Genomic DNA, 22,590 nt, shown 5'->3' with positions numbered 1-22,590 from the left:
CAGTTAGTATCAACCGCCATTCGTCACTCACGTAGTTACTTTAACCAAGACGCCTCCGTAGAATTTTCACACCATGCGCGGCACCCATACAGGAACGCTGTAGTAATTGGATCGCGGTACCCGCAGACATTTTATCATTCAAAGTTGTTTACACATAGCATGGTATGCTACATAGCGTAGGTATGTAGTGAACACAATCCAATTTTATGGGCATCGATTACTTATCCCAATTCTGATGTCGAAGTGAAAACTTTTTTACTTGGTTATTTTTTTACATGACCGGCAAAGTATCACCGGTCTATATTTATTTTCCAGACAGTTATTCAATTATTGAAACACTTCTTTACTTCACTAACAATTTACTGCATAGTAACACTAGACTTGTACAAAAACTTCTACAAGATTGAGCTCTCGTCGTTCGGCCGGTCCTTATATTGACAGCAGTCGACCTCCCTCCTCTTCTAATACTTCCTCGATGTAATGATAGATGGCGCCACTATCGCTCCGGAAATTCACCAATTCAACGGATAACGAGGTGCTGCGGCGACATACACAATACTCATTAATTTTGAATTTCCTTTTCCATTTATCTGTCTTTTCCGTGAAGGCTTCATAGATTTACAATATTTTATGATAAAATCATCTTGATACTGTTTATCTGGATTTTTATAAAACTGTTCATTGAACATTTGTACATCCCGTATCGATAAATTAACACATTGATAAGATTTACTATTATGTCTGCAAGGATATCTTTGAGGTAAAGCCCTTGACGAATATCTGCAATAAAATAATATAATAGGTACATATGTAGGTATATGTTTAATAACATAGTTTGACCCGTCCTAGTTCCGCAGGTATTAGAATTCTGACTTAAAGTTACATAATTTAGAGGACCCTGTGTGTTATTCCTTTCATACATGCCGCGGGGCGCGTCGCGAACGCGAATGTTTGTAAGAATGGAAGGATGGATGGGTGTATGTATGTTTGTTACTCTTTCGCGTAAAAACCCCCGGACGGATTTGGATAGAATTTGATCAATACTGAATAACTTTTGTTCGACGACTTTTTGAAATTCGATATATTTTTTATAAAAAAATTACTGCCGACTTATCGGTCAGCGCCTCAGGCACCTAGGTGCAAGCCCCGCCTCCCTCGCCCCACACTCTCGCCCGCGGCGCTCCAGATGCAACGTAAAGGAGGCCATAGACATGCATTGCATGTCAAGGTCTTGAGCGGTCAAAATTATTTTTGTATGAAAAAAATTATTGAATTTCAAAAAGTAGAACAAAAGTTATTCAGTATTGATCAAATAACACACCTGTAAAAGGTTGTCAGCATATTACAAATAACTCTGTATAGATAGCTGAATACTTAAATAACACATAGGTTACTTTTAATCCCAATATTCCCACGGGATCGGGACTTACGCGGGTAAAACCGCGAGGCGCAGCTTTTAAAACATAAATCCATAGGTAGTAGGTATTTACATATACACTTAGAATTATAATGATATTGTATTAAAATAAATTATAAGTTACAACAAACTCTTTTCAATTAATATGTATTGAATTATATGTAATAAATAAGTTAGAAAAATTAAGTAACTAAAAATAAAAAGAAAGAAAAAAATAACACGCGGTAACGGCAACAATATTTTGCACAACCCTATAGCCTTATATTGGTAGCAAATTCTTCGAATATACTAACCTTTTCTTTTTCTTTTCTTGCTTATCATTAGGTCCTCCTGTAGATTTTCTTTTTCTAGGTTGATCGCCAGGTACTTCTTAAAGGTTTTTTTCCATATTATACTCAAATTTAAAAACTTTTTCCTTAAAAAATCCCTTTATTTGTACCTAAGCACATCAACACACCATCATTTTACTCGAGTAGGGTATTGTATGACCATAACAAAATGGCGTACCCGGTTAGACGCGCTGTGATTGGTTGAAATGGATTTGACCAGTTATGAATGGAAGACTGGCGGGAATAGGCTAATTTTGAAAATAAGGTCTGTTTAAAATCTTCGTTTTAACAGGTTTAAGTTGTATTTGGCCTCATTTGAATAAAAGGATTTTGGTAAGAATTTTCAGTAGAGACATCTGGCATAAATAATACAAAACTGTTATATTTGGATTTGACCATTATTGAAAATTAGCTCCTGATTTATGCTTGGAATGGATGACGAATCTACAACTTTTATTCTAGGGTTCGAGTTTTAGGGTTCCAGTGGGTCCGAGACCAAATAATTTATGACATACTTTTCCTTTCTGTAGCTCCTTTCTTTTTTAAAAAATATTGTTTGGTTATTTTTCAAACGCCTATTAAGACTTTCTTTAATAACTTCTATCAATACATTGCAATATGTAGGGTTATCCATTTACGAACTGCTTAGAATTCTTTGGGGTTCCGCTTGACCTCTGCATTTGCGTTTACGATTTTGACGACTAGGAATAACAGATTTGATCCCACCAATATCAGTCGTATTATTTACTACGTGTATAATATTGTTTTGTCTTTTTATCCCAGAATGAAGAACGTTTTGGGTCATAAAATAATTTATTTGGATATTGATTCTTGTTTCCGAAGTTGAAAAGTCACTTGGTGATATATACGTGATACATTCGTCTGGTGCAGGCACATAATGTGTAAGCCAATCATGTATTTCGCATTTTCTGTTCGCCGCTGTCGAAACACGATTTAATTGATTTAAGTGGGTAGCTGGTATTATCCATTATAATAAGAGAGGCTCTTCCAAGCTCAGCAGAAATCGGCACTCAGTGAATCCCTAAGCGTCCATTTCAGTGAGGTAATCTTTATTTTTTGATTTTACTGCGCGAAATACCCATTTTGCATGTGTTCAAAATTCATAATTAGAGCATCCGGCATCGCAAATTATAAGCCTGCTTCTTTTGCCGATTTAATTATTTAAATCACCTTTTTCTTCATCATCAACACAAACACGGTTTCTGGAATGGTTCTGCTTCACCCAAGTCTTGTCCAAATAAATACGCGGGCGTTTGTCATTCGATTTCTTAATTCGTCAAGTTTTCTCTAAAATTTTAATCTAGCACAAACAATATCGCTTCTGTCAATCAATTGCTTGCGTCTATCAAGAAGCTGTTTTGTATTTGTATTCGAGGTCGATCATGACGTTTCGCACACAATTATGACTGCATTTAAGTCCATCGATGCTTTCTTTAGCCTTTTCTAAGTGTTTTTTTATGGAGGGTACTCACCATTAGAATATCCTTTTGTCAAATTCTGATCCTTTGTAATACTAACTGTCAATAATCATCCAAGAATGTCTCGTTCCATCTTCAATAACACTTTCTTATTTTTATCTTTGTTCTTTAGAACTTTTGTGATACACTCAGATGCAAAAATAAAAAAAACTGAGATATGGGATTTTCAAATCTTCCAGCACCTGAGCAGCGTTTGGAAATACTTTTTGTTGATGACCTTTTTAATGTTTAGTAGATAATTGGTACCATTTTCTGATGCCGCTTTGCCTGTTTAAATATTAATGTAAACAATATAATGTATCGTCTCTTCTTGACAGGCCAATATTTTCTTTTAGACCTGTTAGAATTTTTGTCCTCATGCTGTGACTAAGAGCCCATTTTCGTCGAGCTGATATTACTTTTACTGCAAGATTGTTTTCTTACGAAATAAAAAAATGCATCCTGAGAGTGTTGGTGTATCAGATAATTGACTATTAGAGTCTGTATTATCAACATCAACATTTTCAGAATTAAAAAATTGCAATTCAGAGCGACAGTGTACATGTGTGACTGACCTAAAGGTTGACGCATAAAATGAAGGCTTATCTCGCAAAGTTAATTCATACTCATTTGTCTTCATCGCGGACATGTCATGAAGATCTTCTATAAGATGTTCAATAACTTCCTCATTCAACACAGTGTTCTTCTGGCAGGTCATCTCGTGCTTGTAGCGGTGTATAGTGTATTTGGGGCAGTCCTTTAAGAGGTGGTCCACTGTTTGGGTGGTGGTGTTATCGCAGGGGCATGCGTCATACATGGTATTGTTAAAAACTTTTTGAGGTAGGCTTTGTGGTAGCCGTGTCCGGTTAATAGCTGGGTAAGGTGGAAGGTGGGGGCTATAGATTTCCAGATTTCGCTTCTTTGAGTTCGGGGAAAAGACTTTTTGTGACCTGTAGATCTACTTCGAAAAACGAACATCGAAACGTCGTTCCGAAACGAAGAAACGTCGAACTTCAGATTTAACCCTACTACCAAATTACTTCGGATCCGTCATTGTTACTTTCGGAACCATAAACAATCGTTCGAATGGAAATATTATGTCGGATTAGAGATGTATATCTTCAAAAACCGTAAATTTTTACCTATCATGATATTCTTGTGAAAAAAACATATAAAGTGGATGTCTAATCAGGTTTTCTGTATTATAATTATTATTTCATAACTGTATATTTATTAGTTACAAAATTACAAATATTTTTGCTGATTTTGCAATCTACGGTCTTATTGCATTGTGTTTTAATCTGTGGAATATTTGAATTTTTGACAATTGATGAACATTGAGAAGTTGACTGGAGAAAATCACAACAAATTGGAATTGTAATTTACAAGTAAAATTTATTTATTGTATTGGTAAGTTTATTATTAAAATGTTATTTATTCGCTTTAAACAAATATCTTTTCAATTGCAAAGGCAGTTATAGTGAAACAAAAAGCAAATTCATTGATTTGATTTAATAAAAAATCATTAGTTTTTCCCATCGATATATACAATGGTTTTGCCGGTAAAATTTATTGAATCCTTGTGTGAATTTTATATTTTTTTTTCATCCCAGTAAGACTAAGAATCTATATATTTATGTACTCTGTGTTAGGATCTTTACAATAAACAATTAACATTTTTCTTATCATTCCACCTAACAGTTTCAAGGAGAGTACGACGACGAGTGCGCCCAGCAAGGCTGGCGAACTTCTGTTATCGGGTCCTTCGCCTTGACTGAACCGACAAAAAGGAAGTACTGGAGAGGATCCTGAGAGAGTTTAAAGCTTTAATGAATGAAAAAATAAAAAAAACTAATAGAAAAATTATTGTAATAATGTTTTATTTTCCGGTAACATATATTTCGTAGTTAATTTTCCATGCTTGATGAAGTGTTGGTTATGGCAGCTCTAGCGAGTTGGTAGTCATTTAATTATTCTATTCTGAAACAAGAAAACATATTCTGTCTTATTAATAAATTATGATTAGTGTTGGATTAACTTTACTCCAAGACTTACGCTTAGATTAGGCAAATAACATATTAATAAATATAGAGTAAGGACGGAGTTAACTAATCCAAATCTAATCTCGGTTTAAAAGTTATTCCGCGGAGCCGCATGGTTCAGCGCTTGAGTAAGCAAAGATTATTATTGTATCCTCGTACAGAACATATTCAACATAACAATACCTTTTGTAGTCTTTGAATAAAACCTTAAAATATTTTAATGTTTGGTTGGTGCTCGATCGTGTGTTATATTTGTTCAACTGATTTATTAATAATTGTGTAATAAAATGAACAGAGATTATTTTATTGATGATTTGAGAATGATAGAAGAAATAGAAGAATCGTTTCCAATAATGAGTCGTGTAAAATTGTACAAAGTTCGCAATAACCCATTTGAAGACTATCAAGATGAGTTTAAATACAAATATAGATTTACACGCTCCATTGCGCATTTAATTATTGAAATGGTGAAAAATGATTTGGCTGGTTATGCAAGAGGAGGCTTTATACCACCTCACTTGAAAGTTTTAGCTGCGATAAGGACTTCGGCTCGTGGAGAGGTAAACAAACTATTTCCATATACTAAGTTTTACTCGGGCAGATTCGCAAATTGTACTTATCTCAGCTGATTTTTATAAAAGTTCAATAATTAACTGAATGGTCTATAGTAAGTTTTAAATTCTAACCATCCATCTATTTTACAGATTCAAGATGATGCAGGAGATTTGAGCGACTTTAGCCAGTCGACGATATCCCTTGTATGCAAACAAGTTGCATTAGCAATAGTTGCACACAGGGGTCATTGGATAAAATTGCCTCAGTGACAGAGAACAGAACAGTATTATTGCTGGTTTCTATGAAATTTGTGGCTTTAGACAAGTTATAGGAGCAATTGATTGTACTCATATCCGAATTCCAAGAATTGCAGGAGATGTTGGATAATACTACATAAATAGAAAAGGATACAGTTCAATAAATGTGCAAGTAAGTTTTTCGTTCTGTTTAGTAACATTAGTAGGTAGTTTAGTTTTTAGTTTTTATTAGTAGGTTAGAATGCATCCAAAGATATAATGAAACTGAACATACTGTGACAGGGTATTCCCCAAAATATTTATTAGATGGAAAAAATATTGACGTTATACCAGACGAACTGAAGCAAGAAAAAACATTAAGTAATCTAATGGAAGATAGAAAAAATGCATTAGAAAACACTAAAATCCCATAACTACAATAAGAAAATATTTGATAAAACAGAAAACAGTTAGAATTAAAGGTAGGAGACTTTGTGTATGTTGAAAATGGAAATCGATTAAACAGGAAAAAATTAGATGAGATAAAAATTGGTCCATACGAAATTTTAGAAACATTATCAAAGACTGTTTACAGAATAAATACAGGTCATAAGAAGGACGAATCAAATCTTTTTCACATCACTAAACTTGTACCGGTAATAATATAAAAAGGAATGTATATTTGGAAAAATTAAAGGGGGAGGGGGAGATGTTAATGAAGTTCTTAACACTTCATTAAACAACTTGACCGTTATTAGAACCTTATATAATGAGATAGGCACTTCCGATTTCCGTTGTATTTTACCTCCTTTTCTTCCTTGTATTGCTGTCTCTTTCGCACCCCTCCTACCACTAGGCGTGGTGGGGGGCGCTGTGAACCTTATGGTTGCAGCGGCCATGATCATCATTGGCTTGAAAATTTCCGTTGTGTTAACTTGTGCTTTAAACGCAAACAAATTGATAGAACGCATACTGTGTTAGTGCAGAACAATACCGTTGAAGATAAGTTTCGTTTTTGCCATACGTCTATTCACAAGTTGGTTGATTGTAAGAAATTTAAAAAAGCGTTACGGAAAGTCAGATGGCAGTTTGTGAAACGTAGCGGATTGTGTTATAAATGCCTAGTTTCACGGCACAAGCGAGAATCCTGCTCCGCACCTGTGTGCGATGTAAATAATTGTGGACAGTCACATCATATGTTATTGCATTACGAAAACACGCATAATGAGTGCGGCCCCATGCATAATGCCGACCCTAACCAACAAGTGGATTTGTTGCCATCGCGTAGTGAAACTATAACGCATATTCTTATAAACAACAACAAAGTGTTGCTAAAAACAGTTCCTGTATGTGTTCACGGACTTAGTGGTGTAGTGAATATGGTGGCATTATTAGACGATGGATCTACCGTATCAATAATAAGTGATAGACTTTTAAAAACATTGGGTGTACGTGGTTATAAACAAACAATGCGCGTACGGGGCGCCTGGAACGGTAGCGAATTAGAGTGCAATAGCGAAATAGTGAATCTTAATGTGTCAAACAAGGACGGCATGTTATTTACGTTGCAAGCGCGTAGTGCCGGTGGACTTAATTTACCTACGCAATTTGTATCATTAAATGAACTGATGTACAGTGAACCTATAAAAAATATAAGACATTTATTGTGTGATGGACAGTGTAAACCTGAAATATTAATCGGTCAGGACAACTATCATTTATTAGTGCCTCTTGAAATTACGTATAACAAACCCGCCGGCCCGTATGTGACTCGCACGACTTTGGGCTGGTGTGTACATGGGCGCATATCTCCTGCGATCGAGAATAAGTCGCATCACACAATCCTAAACATGACGGATCAGAACGGTGACGAAAAACAGTTGGAAATCAGCCGAATTTTGCTTCGGTTACAAGAAGTACGCCGCTCATTTACTATTGATGCAATGGGCATCACGCCGACGTCGTCCAGCCCCCGGCAGAATTCTGAAAATATTAAAGCAATAGAGCACTTGGAACGTACCTCTGTCTTGAAGGATGGGCGTTGGTACGTTGGCTTGCCGTGGAAGGACATCACCTGCAAAATGCCCGAGTCCTACAACAATGCCTACAACAGATTAAAAGGTGTTCTGAAAAAGTGTAAGGCCAACAAAAATTACGCAGCAAGATACAGTGAGAGAATTGATCACCTGTTGAGAAATAATTATGCTCACGAAATAAAAGATAATAAGGTAACATCAAACATTTGGTACCTTCCACACTTTGGCGTAGACAATCCGAATAAGAAAAAGCTCCGGTTAGTATTTGACGCCGCCGCCAAAAGTAATGGATGCTCACTTAACGACTACCTGATAACGGGATCCGACCTACTTATATCATTGTATGGTATTATGATGAGATTCCGAGAAAATAAAGTAGCCGTCACCGGAGATATACGTGACATGTTCTTACAAATTAAAATCATACCTGAAGATCAAAATGTCTTACGTTTTTTATGGAAAACAGTCGAGAGCAAAAATGATGAAATCAAAACGTATGCGATGTCATCTTTGATATTCGGAGCAAACTGTTCACCGTTTATTGCTCAATTTATTAAAAATAAAAATGCAAAACAGTATGAATCATCGAAACCAGAGGCGGTAAATGCAATATACAAACAATTCTATATGGATGATTACATTGATAGTTTCGAAGACGCTGCCCCGGCTATACAATTAATAAAAGAAATATCCTATATACACAGACATGGAGGTTTCGACATAACTAACAGGATGAGCAACAGTGAAGAGGTGTTAAATAGTTTGCCTAAAGAAACCATGTGCCCGAGTTCCGTAAAATTTAAAATAGGGCAAGACGGAGGCGAACGAACACTGGGATTAATATGGTACCCTAACGAAGACGAGTTAGGATTTGACGTGTCTTTCAAACGAATCCCTGAAAATATAATTGACGGTCTTAAACGTCCTACAAAGAGAGAGGTGTTACAATTGGTTATGTCGATATTCGATGTGTATGGGTTCTTATCTCCATTTACCATAAAGGCTAAAATATTACTACAAAAATTGTGGAAATCAAACACAGACTGGGACGATGAAATACCGGATGCATTCTGTACGAAATGGTTTAACTGGATAACATTATTAAAGTGTTTACATAACGTAAGAATACCTCGCTGTTACCATGCGAGTATTCGAGAGAGCGAGACGGCAAATGCACTTAATGCACCGAATAACAGCGAGCCTACGCTACGCGCCCCGCGCGCCATTGATAAGAGCGCTTCGCCTTCCGCGCGCGCATCGCTTACGACTAGTTATACAGATCTACAGCTACATATATTTTGCGACGCATCTACGCAAGCGATGTGTGCCGCGGCATATTGGCGTTGGATTAATAATCAAGGAGAAATACAAATAGCATTCATTTCAAGTAAATGCAGAGTGGCGCCGGTTAAACAGATGTCTGTGCCCCGTCTAGAACTACAAGCCGCCCTTTTAGCAGCGAGGCTATCTGATACAATTATAAAGGAACACAAAACTGTACCGTCAGAAAAATATTTCTGGTGTGACTCGTCAACAATTTTGCACTGGATCAGAAACCACGAGCGTGATTATAAACCATTCGTGGCCCACAGACTGGGAGAAATTGATGAGCTATCATTAACAAAGGAATGGCATTACGTACCTACTCAGATGAACGTCGCTGACATCGCTACCAGAGACACATGTGAGTTAAGTGTCCTACATAAGGAATGGTTATATGGCCCCGAGTTCCTCTATGATGCACAAAATTGTTGGCCCAAGGACATACCTGATGAAGTCTCAGATGATGTACTGGAACTTGTCTCCCTCGTGAGTGAAGTCATTTCACTCCCTGTGCCGAATCCTGAAAAGTTTTCTTCGTGGTTGCGCCTATTGAAAACAACATGTATCGTATTGTCTTTCATAGATAAGTGTAAAAAACTTACGGGTGAAGTCAATGGCGACATGATGAGGAGACGTTCGCCGACGACCTGAAGCACCTGAAAAATAAAAAGTCATTAGAACGTACAAGTAAATTACTTACCTTATCTCCCTTGATTGACGAGTACGGAGTTCTTCGGGTCGGCGGCCGCATCGACGCTGCACCTGCAATATCACCTGAAACAAAACATCCTGTTATATTAGATGGGCGTAATTATATAGCCAAGTTATTAGTGAGACACTACCACGTGAAAGCTGCCCATGGTAACCAGGAAAGTGTGGTAAATAATCTGAAACAAAAATATTGGATAATTAGAATGAGACCTACTGTAAAACGAGTAACAGCCGCATGTATGTTTTGCAAGATTAAAAATACTAAACCTCAACCACCCAGAATGGGCGATTTACCTGCGGCCAGAATGGCCCACCATCAACGACCGTTTACATTTTGTGGCGTGGATTTATTCGGCCCCATGGACGTATCTGTTGGACGTCATAAAGAAAAGCGGTACGGAGTTTTATTTACTTGCATGACCATCAGAGCAATACACATAGAAATTGTGACGAAACTTACCACAGACGTATTTATTATGGCACTGCGTCGTATGGCTGCTCGGCGGGGTTGGCCTCAGTACTTGTACTCGGACAACGGTACTAACCTAAGAGGTGCCGACAATGAGTTGAAAAAATCTGTCATGGAGTTGAAGGCGCGCTGAAAAGGGAGGCTTCAAACTACGGAACAACATGGACATTTTCACCCCCTGCGAGCCCACATTGGGGTAGGGCGTGGGAAAGACTTATACGAAGTGTAAAACAGGCGCTGAAAGTCGTACTGAGGGAACGAGCACCACGGGATGAAGTCCTGAGCACCCTGCTAACAGAGGTCGAACAAATTATTAATAGTCGACCTTTGACTCACGTGAGTGTTGAGCCAGGCAGCGATGAATCTCTGACTCCAAATCACTTCCTTCTTAACTCCTCTTCTAACTTACCCTGCATCGGAGTTTTTGACGACTCGGATACATATCTACGAAAACAGTGGCGCACATCTCAGAGGCTAGCTGACCTATTCTGGAAGCGTTGGGTAAGGGAGGTGCTACCAGACATGCGCCCGATAACGAAATGGCACATGGAAACAAGGCCCTTGCAAGTGGGTGACCTTGTACTGATAGTGGACTCTGATTCACCGCGAGGCATATGGCCGCGAGGTCGCATACAAAGGGTGATGCCCGGAAAGGATTGAAGAGTGCGAGTAGTGGAAGTCAAAACTAAGACCGGTGTATTGCGGAGACCAGCGACGCGTGTTGCGCTTATTTCGATGGGTAATGAGTGCTGACGCACTGGGGTGGGGTGTGTTAATTATAAATGTAATATTTAGGTACTAAACGTGGCGTGCCGTTTGCCGGAGGGTTGTGTCGGCGCCTGGGGCGAGCGCGGGGTAAGGGGGTAGAAGGCCCGCCCGCGGGTCGGCAGTTTGCGCCGCGCCGCAAGCGCCTATGCAAGCCTCTCGGTCGCGGTTAAAAAAAAATTCTTGTCATTTAATTCATCACCAACATGGGCTAAGACATCTGATGCATCACTGTTGCATCTTAATGATAAAATTGAGGAGCTATTTTTAAAAGGCGATTTTCATAAAGTCTCTACTGACCTGCTACAATTGGCTTGCGGTCACAGAGCAGAGACTATAGAGATGAGAAGGGATGGTATCCTTAAAAATGCCAGAGATCCTTTGATAAAAGCGGCTTTAAATAAAATACCGCCGTCCAATACTCATATTTTTAATTCCGAGTCATTTACTGCCATTTTAGAAAAAGCCGGTGGAGTAAGGAAAGTTTTCTGGCCACTAAAATTGTCTAATATGAGACATGCTTCTAGAGCTAAACTTGATAACTCTGCACGGCACCCCTCGCAGGGGCAAGCCTGTTATTACGCACCATCGCGTGGTGCTTCTGGTTACTGTTGTAATCCAGCTCCTGCTGCTCACATACAGTATCACCACAACCAACCCTTGCAGGGTGGACATCAAAGCCATTACTCTACGAGAGGTCGCAATAACTATAATCAAGGGCATACTTATAACCCTAATAACAGGTCTGATTCATTTCGAACTCGCGGTTCGAAACCAAGGCACTCGAATGAAAGAGGCCAAAAACGCTCGTTTTCACCCTCTTACAACAAGGGCAATAAAAGACGGAGACAATGACTCACCGCAGTTTCAAGCGGGACGACTAGCGCTATACCACAGTCATTGGAAATCGATGGGAGCTCCAGATTTCATTCTAAAAATAATAAAAGGGTATCGTATACCCTTCCTACAAAAACCACCTATGAGAATGCCAGTTTTAAAAAACCATAATTGTCGCACATTAGAATCAATGGAAATGTCTGCAGTTATTCAACAAATGAAACTGCAAGGCGTTCTAAAGACGGTGGCTCTTGGACCCTTCGTCCTGTGTTCAACCTCAGACTACTAAATCAATTTGTGGTAACGAACAGGTTCCGCTTAATAAATATGTACCGAGTCCCAGATTTCCTCCAACCCCAGGATTGGATGTGCAAAGTAGACTTGTCGCAAGCATATTTCAATATTCCGATAGCTCCATCACACAGACGGTTTCTACGTCTCATTTACAAGAACGAACTTTTAGAAATGACTTGCCTACCCTTCGGTCTCAGCACAGCACCGAAAGTCTTCGCGTGCCTCTCGAACTGGATAGCGCAAATTCTTCGAGAAAAAAGTGCGAGGATAATTGTTTATCTGGACGATTTCGTCATTGCACATCAAAACCGGAAAATTTTAAGGGAACATGTAAACATGTTGTTGGATACCCTTCAGTCACTGGGATTCAGAGTAAATTTCGAGAAGTTTGTTCTTGTCCCGAGTCAAAAAATATCCTTTCTAGGCATTGTTTGGGATCCTTGGACAAATTGCAAAGTCTTGCCAGCAGAAAAGTCTGCTACCATTGTAGACAGAGTCACTCAGTTCATAAAAAACGGCGACGCCACTCGAAAGGAACTCCAGAGCTTAGTAGGTCTGTTAAATTTTGCCAGTTTTGTGGTACCACGGGGCAGACTCAATCATCGAGCGACTCTGTCATTTAAACACACTACCAGAGTTTGTAGACTCAACCAGGTACCATCTCCCCTCGAGGTTTATAAAGGAAATGCATTGGTGGTTACAAAATTGCCATCTTTCAACACTGGTACATATACCACCACCTACACATTTCCTGACCACCGATGCCTCGGATCTAGCATGGGGAGCACAACTCGACAACCATTTTATGTCGGGAACTTGGAACAAAGCGGAAGAGTCCCTACATTGCAACATGAAGGAGTTGCTAACCATTTTAAAAGTCCTGGAAATTCACGCACCGAACATGAATCACAGTTCCGTTTTGATCCAATCGGACAATCGTTCCGCGATCGCTTATCTCCGAAACGAAGGCGGGACCAAATCACAATCGCTAACAAATCTAACCAACCAGATTCTGTGTGTCCTGGACAAATACCAAATTCAGTACCGAATTTATTATATTCCCGGGAAATACAACAATCACGCAGATTGCCTGTCGAGACTCCGAGAGCCTCCGGAATGGCACTTACTCCCGAGATGCACAGAAATGATTTTTACAAAAATGGGAATTCCGGTGATCGACCTGTTCACATCCAAAACTGCTCAAGTAGTAGACAACTACGCGACTCTAGACCTCAACGATCACAAAGCGTTGATTCACGATGCGTTCAGCGTACCTTGGAATTTTCCATTGGCGTGGATCTTTCCGCCCCCATTCCTAATTCCTCGTGTCCTAATGCATCTAAATCAGGCCACAGGTATTTATCTGATTGTAGTACCGCGATGGAAAAGGTTTTCTGGAGAGCAGATCTCAAATCTCGAGCGATCGCAGCCCCGTTAACACTAACGAACCTGAAACAGTTCCTAGTCGACACGAGGAGCGGGTTACCACCTCCCAAAGTACAGGACATGGTTCTTTAAGTGTGGAAATGTGGGGGTGGTCTGAGTCTATAAATTCATGGAATCCTAATCAAATATTGTTACTTAAATCTTCTTGGCGACCTTCCTCTTGGAAATCATATAAGGTTGCCTGGAACCGTTGGTTAATGTGGACTAACCGTCACCAGATAAACTCGGTACGGCCCAGCGTACAATTAGCTCAATTCTTAGCAGATTTGCACCTTCATTATAAATTTTCATACAATACTATCCTTTTTCATAAATCCGTAGTATCCACATTATGTAATACTGATTTATCAGGTAAATTGGGTCGAGATGTTCTGGTTAAACATATTTTAAAATCTATATCTCTGAAAAACCTTAAGGCCACGAAGCCTCCTATCTGGGACATAAATATACTCGCTGATTACTTGGTCAATTATTTAATTAACAGTGACAATATTTTTCAGGCTGACATTGTTAGATATAAGTGATGCCCATTGTATTATTAAGGATGATTCTATTATCTTTTGGCCCCTTTTCGGGTCTAAAACAGACTGCCGTGAATATAGACAATCAGGTTCGAAATTTTTAGTGAATTCCGACAATCAAAATTTGGACCCTGTTTTTTGGATTAAGAAAACTATGGCTATATTGATGGAACGACGTAGCAAATGTAACTCTTCCAATTTATTTACAACTATACGGGGCTCGCCAAAACCAGCATCTCGTGCTGTGATTGCCGGGTGGATCAAATCTCTCATAAGAGAGGCCGGAATAACTGAATCTCCAGGTAGCATGCGATCCGCCGTTGCATCTAGAAACTTTGTTGAGAATGTCCCTCTTGATGAAATTCTGGCCAGAGGGAATTGGAAATCAGTTAATACGTTTCAAAATTTCTATCGTCGTGAGATTATTGTAAATAGTAATAAGTCGTCTGTTACTACCTTGTTTAATCCTGTATAATGGGTGAGGTAGTAAATCATCTAATTAATTATATTTTATATTAAACATGTTCAATAAGGTCAGGTGGGGCAAGTGCGCCGACGGGGTAAGTGCACCTACCCTAAAAAAATCGAGAACTATTGATGTTATACAATTACCGCAATCTTACATCTATACTACTAACTGAAATACAGTTCCACTAAAAACATAAATGGCTATGTTCATTTTAATACGATTTATTCGCCATTTTATTTTAAGTGTCATTTAGACCTGTAAACCGAGATGACCCCGTGAAAGATAACATCAAATATTTCAAGATATTTAACATATTTCTGTAAACCAGTAAGGTGAATACATAGTTTAAACCTTTTATTTTAACTTCCTGCCTGAATTTTATTTATATATACTCAAATAAATGATTTTTTAGCGATGCGAAAAAATGTACTTAAAATTGTCGAGTAGGGCAAGTGCGCCACAGTTAACAGTCGTATGGCGCACTTGCCCCTGATCCATATATAACCAACCTTTTTTGAGAATAAGTTTTACTAATATGAATTATTATTATTAAAATGTTATACTTAACAGCAGAATTTTTTGTACTCCAAGGTATTTTTGTTTTGAGCCGACTTAAATAAAAGGGCGTATTAGTTAATTCGTTTTTACAAAAGAAAAACTGAAATATCTTGGTCTAGAGCAACTTTACGTGAATAGGTTGCTGTTCGATCAGGCACGTTATCTGGATATAATGCAGCTAAAACATATCAAATGTCATAAGGCCAAATTCTAAGTAATTGAGTTATAACGCATTCAAAATTGTTAATTCCTAAATTTTTGTATGTTTTTTTTAGTTTTTAGAAATAAAATGGATTTTATATTAGGGCTAAAATTTTTTTATTCCAACATATCCGCACACAAAACTCTAACATAGCAAAAAATTATATATCAATAAAAATTCTAAAATGTTTTCAAGCCCTGATTTAGATATATATGGCGCACTTACCCCGAATTTGATTTGACAGCCATAGTTTGTTATAAAATTGATTGATTAAAAATTATCCAAGAGCAATGCGTGTAAAACTTATTTCTCTATGGACTAAAGTGAGTGTTTTCTTTATAATGTTTCATATTGGCGTTTTTTTTTTACACAGGCGCACTTACCCCATTTCCGGAGGCAAGTGCGCCTACTACCATTTTTTTTTACTTTGAGCAAAATATTATTAATTTATGGTCCGATTTCCTTGAATGGCTATAGGTTGTTATCACAAAATACCAAATATTCTTAAATTAATAAAATTATATTCTTAAGTCAGCACAAAAAGAAATTATTTTGCATTGAATCCAGCTATGAAAATTTTATGGCGCACTTCCCCCGACTGACCTTATGTAGTAGTAAATATTGTTTTTCGCACCCTTTTTTATTACCATTTTTATATATTATTTTATGTTAATCTATACTTATTTCTTTAATCACATTGGCTCTTCCACCAGGCGATAACAAACAGGTCTCATTATATAAGGTTCTAATAACGGTCAAGTTGTTTAATAGACGCGTTTTACCTGAAAATAAAACGCATATTGAACTACTTACCCTTAAATGAATGAATATCATTTGCATCAGTCTTTGACTTAGAGTTATTATGTTGAGTCCTTTTTCTGACTCCATTACCCTTATAAGATTTAAGACCAACAAATGTTGGTGCCCGTTTTTTCGAAATATTAAGGTCCGTAACGTCTTTTGTCATTTCTTCTTCTGAAATATCACTTTTAGTGAATGTGATGTCTGAATCAAAACCATCCAAGCATTTTCGCCCTAAATTATTGCACATCCCCGAAGGACCTGGCATTGGTTCATTTGACACTCCCAAACAGGCTTGATTAATGTCAATATTATCGTCTCCCACTACTCTGGTTGCGTCAGAATCGGTGCTATATATATATATATATATATATATATATATATATATATATATCTTCATTAGAAGCAGTCAATACAGAATTTATCAAATGAGTTATATTTTTCTCCTGTATTTTTCGTTTGTTTTATTTTTTTGGTGGTCTGTAGCTGGTTTAAGTCCGCGGCTGTGATTCTCTTTCCAGGCTGTACATCACATCTTTTTTACGCTTGGTTACTTCTATTTTACGGTAATTATTTCGGAAGTTTTAGAAAAATAGGTGGTAAAAATATTCCCACTGCCCATCAACAGACCCACATGCAAGCTAAATTTGTGACATTATTTTCTGTGAAACTATGCAAAAAAAGGCGTAATTCAAAGAGGGACTTTGCACTTACTGCATTTTATTTTGCTACGCTTATCTTTGACCTTTGTGCTGCACAATTTACAGCGTCGGTAAGTCTTCAACTCTGCCGGCATATGGTCACCTACGTTTACAAACCGCAGTTCTTTAGGTACAGCATTTACATTTTTTTGATATACCTCTGGGCATGCTATGCGTGATTTCTTGCAGATGTCTGTAGGCAAGCTTGATCTTCTTTTTCTGCTGCTATAAGCCACCAATCAAACCTCTGGCAACAGCCACCCGAAATTCTAAGTTGGTAAGCTTTTCTACTCTCGATGTTTCGTTCTAAGGGTGAAGATGATTGTACTATCAAAGGCTCTTCTCGCTGCGAGTTATCTAATTGTGAACATAGTGCTATTGTAGATGTACCTGAGTATGAATTATTATTAGGGTTAGAATTCAAATGAGCATCATCATCTGATCCAAGTAACCGTTGTATTGGCTACAGAAAGTAACAAAAGTTTACAAACTGGACATATGCAGCAATAAAATGTTAGCCTTGCAAATATTATTGTAATAAGATTTCAAATCAACGCCTACACTTATAATCATTGAATGTCTCTAAATGCACTAGCATAACAATAAACTCAGTTTAACGATAAATGCGTCCACGTAAGGCTGGTTTTAGTTTTACGCCGACGGCACGCGCACCGCCAGCGCTGATGGCCGAGATATATGGACTTCTAGGAAGCGTTTTTAAATGATGCGTACCTATCAGCGCGCACAGTGGTCAGCGCTGATAGCTACGCGGCCGTACGCGTCGCGCGTCGGCCCCGCGTAGCTGTCGGCGCTGACGATCGCCCGAGCGCCTCTGCTTTCAGTGAGCGTTCTAGCGTCGAGCGGAGCGGACGTCGTCAGCGCGTACAGTCATGGCGAATCGCGAAGTGGATACAAGTCGAGTTATCGATGAGGTACGCCTGAGGAAGAAATTGTGGGATGCATCCGATCCACTCTACAAAAATAAAGATGCAAGAAACAAAGCCTGGGAGGATATTGCGGACACATTGTTCGAAAATATTTCAGGAGAAGAAAAACAACAACTTGGTTTGTTTACTTTCTTATTTTATTATCTAAATACCTACACTACTACAGGATAAAGCCTTTTCAAGTTAAAATATACACGAATCTTGCCAAGGCACGCTTCCAATAGGGCTAACAAAGTACTCAGCAAAATGTTCTCGCAGAGCGTGTCCAGACCTGTTTGTAGGTACAGCTGGCAGGTCTACCATACCCTCAATTGTAAGTGTGTCTTCTATACGATAACCATCGCGAAGTCTTATAAAGTTATGCAATACGCAGCATGCTTTAACTATATTCTTTGTAACATCAAAACTCACATTAATAGGTGTATGAAACACTCTGAACTTGTTTGACATTATACCAAATGTAGATTCTATGTATCGTCTACTACGGCTCAGTCTATAATTAAATCTTTTTTTCTTGTGGGTCATATTGGATCGTGCATATGGCTTAGAATTTTATTGGATATGCCAAAAGCACCATCACCCACAATTACATGTTCAACTGGAGTATTTGTTCCAGGCAATGGCTTCGGTCTAGGAATATTTAAAGTGTTTTGTTCAAGGCTCCTGTAGAGTGTACTGTTTTGAAATATAGTCGAGTCCGAGCTTTTCCCATATGCTCCAATGTTTACATATGTAAAACAATAATCTGCATCGCACATAGCCAGCAGAACAATGGAGTAAAAATTTTTATAGTTGTAGAATATTGATCCACCACCGGTTGGATTTACGATTCGGATGTGCTTGCCATCAATAGCTCCAATACAATTTGGAAAGTTGGTCTTTTGTAGAAAACCGTTAGCAATATTTAGCCACATATCAGGTGTATTTGATGGTATGCATTCATTGTGTAGCGTGTTCCATGTTACTTTACACACTTCGTCCACGATCTTACTGATTGTTGCGATTCCCATCCTAAATGAATACTGCAAATCCGTATATGTTCGACCCGTAGCAAGAAATCTGAAAATAAAAGGTTTTATTATTTCAGGCAAATTAGTCCAACAAAGATGGAAAACAGCCCGTGATGCGTTTTTAGAACAAAGAACGCAATGAAAAAACGCCTTCTGGAAGTGCTGCACCAAAATACAAAAGTACATTTATTATGACGAATTAAGCTTCCTAGCTCCAACAGTTGAGAATGACCCCTCCCCTTCCCTCACCCTTAGCAAATATAGATAACACATTGGATAGTATGGTATCTTCAGAACACTCTCAAGATTCTGATATATTCACGCAGCAAGTTTTTTCAAACACTCAGCAGGGTGAGCAGAATGACCGTGGTGTTGATTCACCATCATCACAAAAACCTTGGCTGGAAAAGAGAAAAAGAAGGGCCCCGAAAACAAATCCAGAAAGTTCTCCTTTTGAAAAAGAATTATTAACTTTATTAAGTAATCAAACACCAGATCTTGCCGCAGACGACCTGGCTTTTTTCGCTTCTTTAGGTCCAATCTTAAAAAGTTTTGATGTAGGACAAAAGCTGGAGTTTAGATCGAGAGTGCTGCGCGAAGCCACGAATATTCGAAATTGGAACAGACCAAATAGCTCAAATAGCTCTTACTCTAATGACGCAAGATCTACATTCGACACGTATGCATCATCGTACAATTATCAGACTCCAGGTTACTCAGGGTACGAAACCAATGATGCAAATCCAGGTAACTCTGGTTATCAAACAGCTAGACGTACTGATGAATAATTATATTATGTTTAATTACTAATAATATGTAATTTGTTTTTTGTCTTTCCTATAATATGAAACATTATAATAATAAATATGTTGTTTTGTTACCTACAATTTACCATGAATAAATATAATGATAAAATGAGTAAATATATTTTTTCTTACCTTAAAGTCACCATTAGTCGTTCAATCGGTGGTATAGGCACGATTCGTAAGCTGCAATGGACCAGTTTATCCTGTATCTTTGCCAGTAATTCGTCAAAAGTTCTAGTTGACATTCGAAAGTAATTAAAGAATTTACTTTCGTCAGCCCTCAAAGTGCCATATAACAAGACAAATTCTCCTGCAACGGCTCTCTGCTCAATCAATGGATGAACATGGAGTCTTCGTCGTCGCCGGTTTTTATTTTTTTGGGATAGATAGTACAAAGCAGCAATAATTAACACACTCCGCATTTTGGTCGTCGTCTGTACAGTATGGCGGTCAGTACGATACTAAAACGAGCCACGCTGAGCCTCAGCGCTGACAAACTACGCGCTGAGCTATGAGCGCTGACGGTGAGCGTGCCGTCGGCGTAAAACTAAAACCAGCCTAAGACCGAAAAAATGCGCTCTTTAACAAACCATTTTTATGTGAAATATTAGTTTTTTTCAAACAACGTCTGCAGCAATAAAAATGTTGGCCTTTCAATATTACTCTAATAAAAGCAAATCTAAGTTATTGAAATTAAATAAAATAATAATTCAAATAATGAAATCTATTAACTATGATTTATGTTTATAATATGAATTATTGAACGAATTCAATAAACTGAACTGTTTAATTTTTACGATTCAAAATTCAATCATAATATGCAGCCATTCAATTTATTTAATAAATTTATTATAGACTATGGGTTTAAAGAGACCGAAAACTAAAAAAAACGGCTTAAAAGGTAGGTAATAATAATTTTCTTATAAAATATAGTTGTGAGAAATATGACAGAAATTGGTTTAAAATTAATAATTTATGAATATTACATAAAGTTTGGTTTGTTAAAACATAATAAGAAGGTAATCAGACACATAATATAATATAAAATAATTAAAATAATGTCGTTTCTCATTTATTAATAGACTAGCTTCCGCCCGCAGCTTCGCCCGCGTAGATTTCGGACTTCGAAAATGGAGGAGGTGCTCAATTTGTAGGGATGTTTTTTTAATGTATGGTGGTATGCAGGTGGTCCGATTGTCATTAAGGTTGCACACGCGACGGAAGCTTAAAAAATGGAGTAACTTCTCCCGTTTCCCCAACATTTCCCTTAACTGCTCTGCTCCTATTAATTGTAGCGTGGTGAAAAGTATACTATAACCAGCTCAGGAGTATGAAAAATAATTGTACCAAGTTTCGTTAAAATCCTTCGAGTAGTTTTTGTTTCTATAACGGTTATACAGACAGACAGACAAAAAATTTACAAATTGCATTTTTGGCATCAGTATCGATCCCTAATCACCCCCTGATAGTTATTTTGAAAATATATTTCATGTACAGAATTGACCTCTCTACAGATTTATTATAAGTATAGAAGATAATGCCAAAAAATTCAACAACATAAACACTGTAAATCGCGATTGTGTCCAAACTATAAAACTTTTGTTATTACGTTCTTTACGCCGACGATATGCATCTTACAAGTATAGGAATTATCTTCATAGCAGAGACGTGCGCGCATCAATATTAATTTCGTTTTCTATTACACACTCAGCAGCGGTTCGGTGGTGTTACGTAACGTCATAGCAGGTAGCCAGCAGGCCTACGACTGATAGCGATCTACGGAATCGATCCCAAGCCCCGCCTCCCAAACCGCCTACAAACTACGAACTTGCCAACAAAATACGCCGGTTGGAGAATTTTAAAACCAAGCGCGCAAGATTCTGCACATCATTGAATTTCTTGAAGATGTCGTGACCACAGTCTCATCCCTACGTGTGTCAAGCTATCAACTAAATACTACATACGAGGGAGCGCAAAAATTCTTAACCAGGCGAGTACTAAACTGTTACGAGCTACCATACACGAAACACGATCCGACCTTCAGTACATAAATAATTGTGTTGAGATTATATCCAATGAATTGAAGACAGAGTTGTCAGCATTTGATTTTAAAAATTGCATCGAGACCTTAGATAAGCGCGAAACTTCCAAATATAATTAATGCAAAAACAAACATATAATAAAATATAATAAATTACAATCAAAATTAATTGTTGATAATCTTAAAAACACCGAGTGTAGGAATGGAACGCGCGCGACCATAGATAAGATACACTCCCGCGCAAACAATGAACAACGCGCAGTAATAAATCTGTCAAAACAATCATTGGACGAAAACACAGTTCAGGTTTTATCGAAAGGCTTAAATTTTGCTGTTACACCACGCAGGATACCGTATGAAGACATTATATGCAATGTTGAGAATAGTCTCTTCAAAAATAACTTGAAACACGAAGATTCGGAGGCGATACGCCAGGACATTTCGTCAATTTTGCGTCAAAAGAAAGTGCCGAAACCAAATCTTCCAACACATGAATATATCGCTTTAAAGAACTTGCGATCGATGAAGGACCTTACCATTCTCCGTGCAGATAAAGGAAATGCGACAGTGGTGGTAATGGATACGTCAGACTACAA

The 22,590-nt window shown here is 38.0% G+C and overlaps 2 protein-coding genes across 3 annotated transcripts; one reads left to right on the top strand and one right to left on the bottom strand.

Annotated features, from left to right (window-relative positions):
* Nucleotides 1–568: 568 nt before the first annotated feature.
* LOC115447408 lies at nucleotides 569–10,197 on the top strand. Of its 2 annotated transcripts, XM_037447563.1 has the most exons (3): nucleotides 569–4,634; nucleotides 4,926–5,826; nucleotides 5,971–10,197. In XM_037447563.1, exon 3 carries the CDS (start codon nucleotides 7,254–7,256, stop codon nucleotides 10,065–10,067), a length of 2,814 nt encoding a protein of 937 aa, XP_037303460.1. In that variant the 5' UTR covers nucleotides 569–4,634; nucleotides 4,926–5,826; nucleotides 5,971–7,253; the 3' UTR covers nucleotides 10,068–10,197. The 2 variants fall into 2 exon arrangements, with proteins under 2 accessions (XP_037303460.1, XP_037303459.1); XM_037447562.1 differs by having other exon boundaries at nucleotides 569–5,826.
* An 8,055-nt stretch (nucleotides 10,198–18,252) lies between these two features.
* LOC119193820 (protein ANTAGONIST OF LIKE HETEROCHROMATIN PROTEIN 1-like) lies at nucleotides 18,253–20,582 on the bottom strand. Its single transcript, XM_037447561.1, has 2 exons — nucleotides 20,086–20,582; nucleotides 18,253–19,196 (listed from the first exon to the last, which is right to left on the bottom strand). The coding sequence occupies exons 1-2, from the start codon at nucleotides 20,373–20,375 to the stop codon at nucleotides 18,659–18,661; spliced, it is 828 nt and encodes a 275-aa protein (XP_037303458.1). The 5' UTR covers nucleotides 20,376–20,582; the 3' UTR covers nucleotides 18,253–18,658.
* Between the last annotated feature and the right edge of the window lie 2,008 nt (nucleotides 20,583–22,590).

This window comes from Manduca sexta, chromosome 7 (assembly GCF_014839805.1).
Source record: "Manduca sexta isolate Smith_Timp_Sample1 chromosome 7, JHU_Msex_v1.0, whole genome shotgun sequence".
Lineage (NCBI taxonomy): Eukaryota > Metazoa > Arthropoda > Insecta > Lepidoptera > Sphingidae > Manduca > Manduca sexta.
The sequence above is the reverse complement of the archived record's forward strand: the minus strand, read 5'-3'. Positions and strand labels throughout refer to the sequence as shown.

Coding starts and splice junctions, on each gene's coding strand:
- LOC119193820 (XM_037447561.1), bottom strand. CDS start 20,375: ATGCGGAGTGTGTTAATTATTGCTGCTTTGTACTATCTATCCCAAAAA. Junction 19,197..20,085: donor CGACTAATGGTGACTTTAAG/GTAAGAAAAAAT, acceptor TTTTATTTTCAG/ATTTCTTGCTACGGGTCGAA.
- LOC115447408 (XM_037447563.1), top strand. CDS start 7,254: ATGTTATTGCATTACGAAAACACGCATAATGAGTGCGGCCCCATGCAT.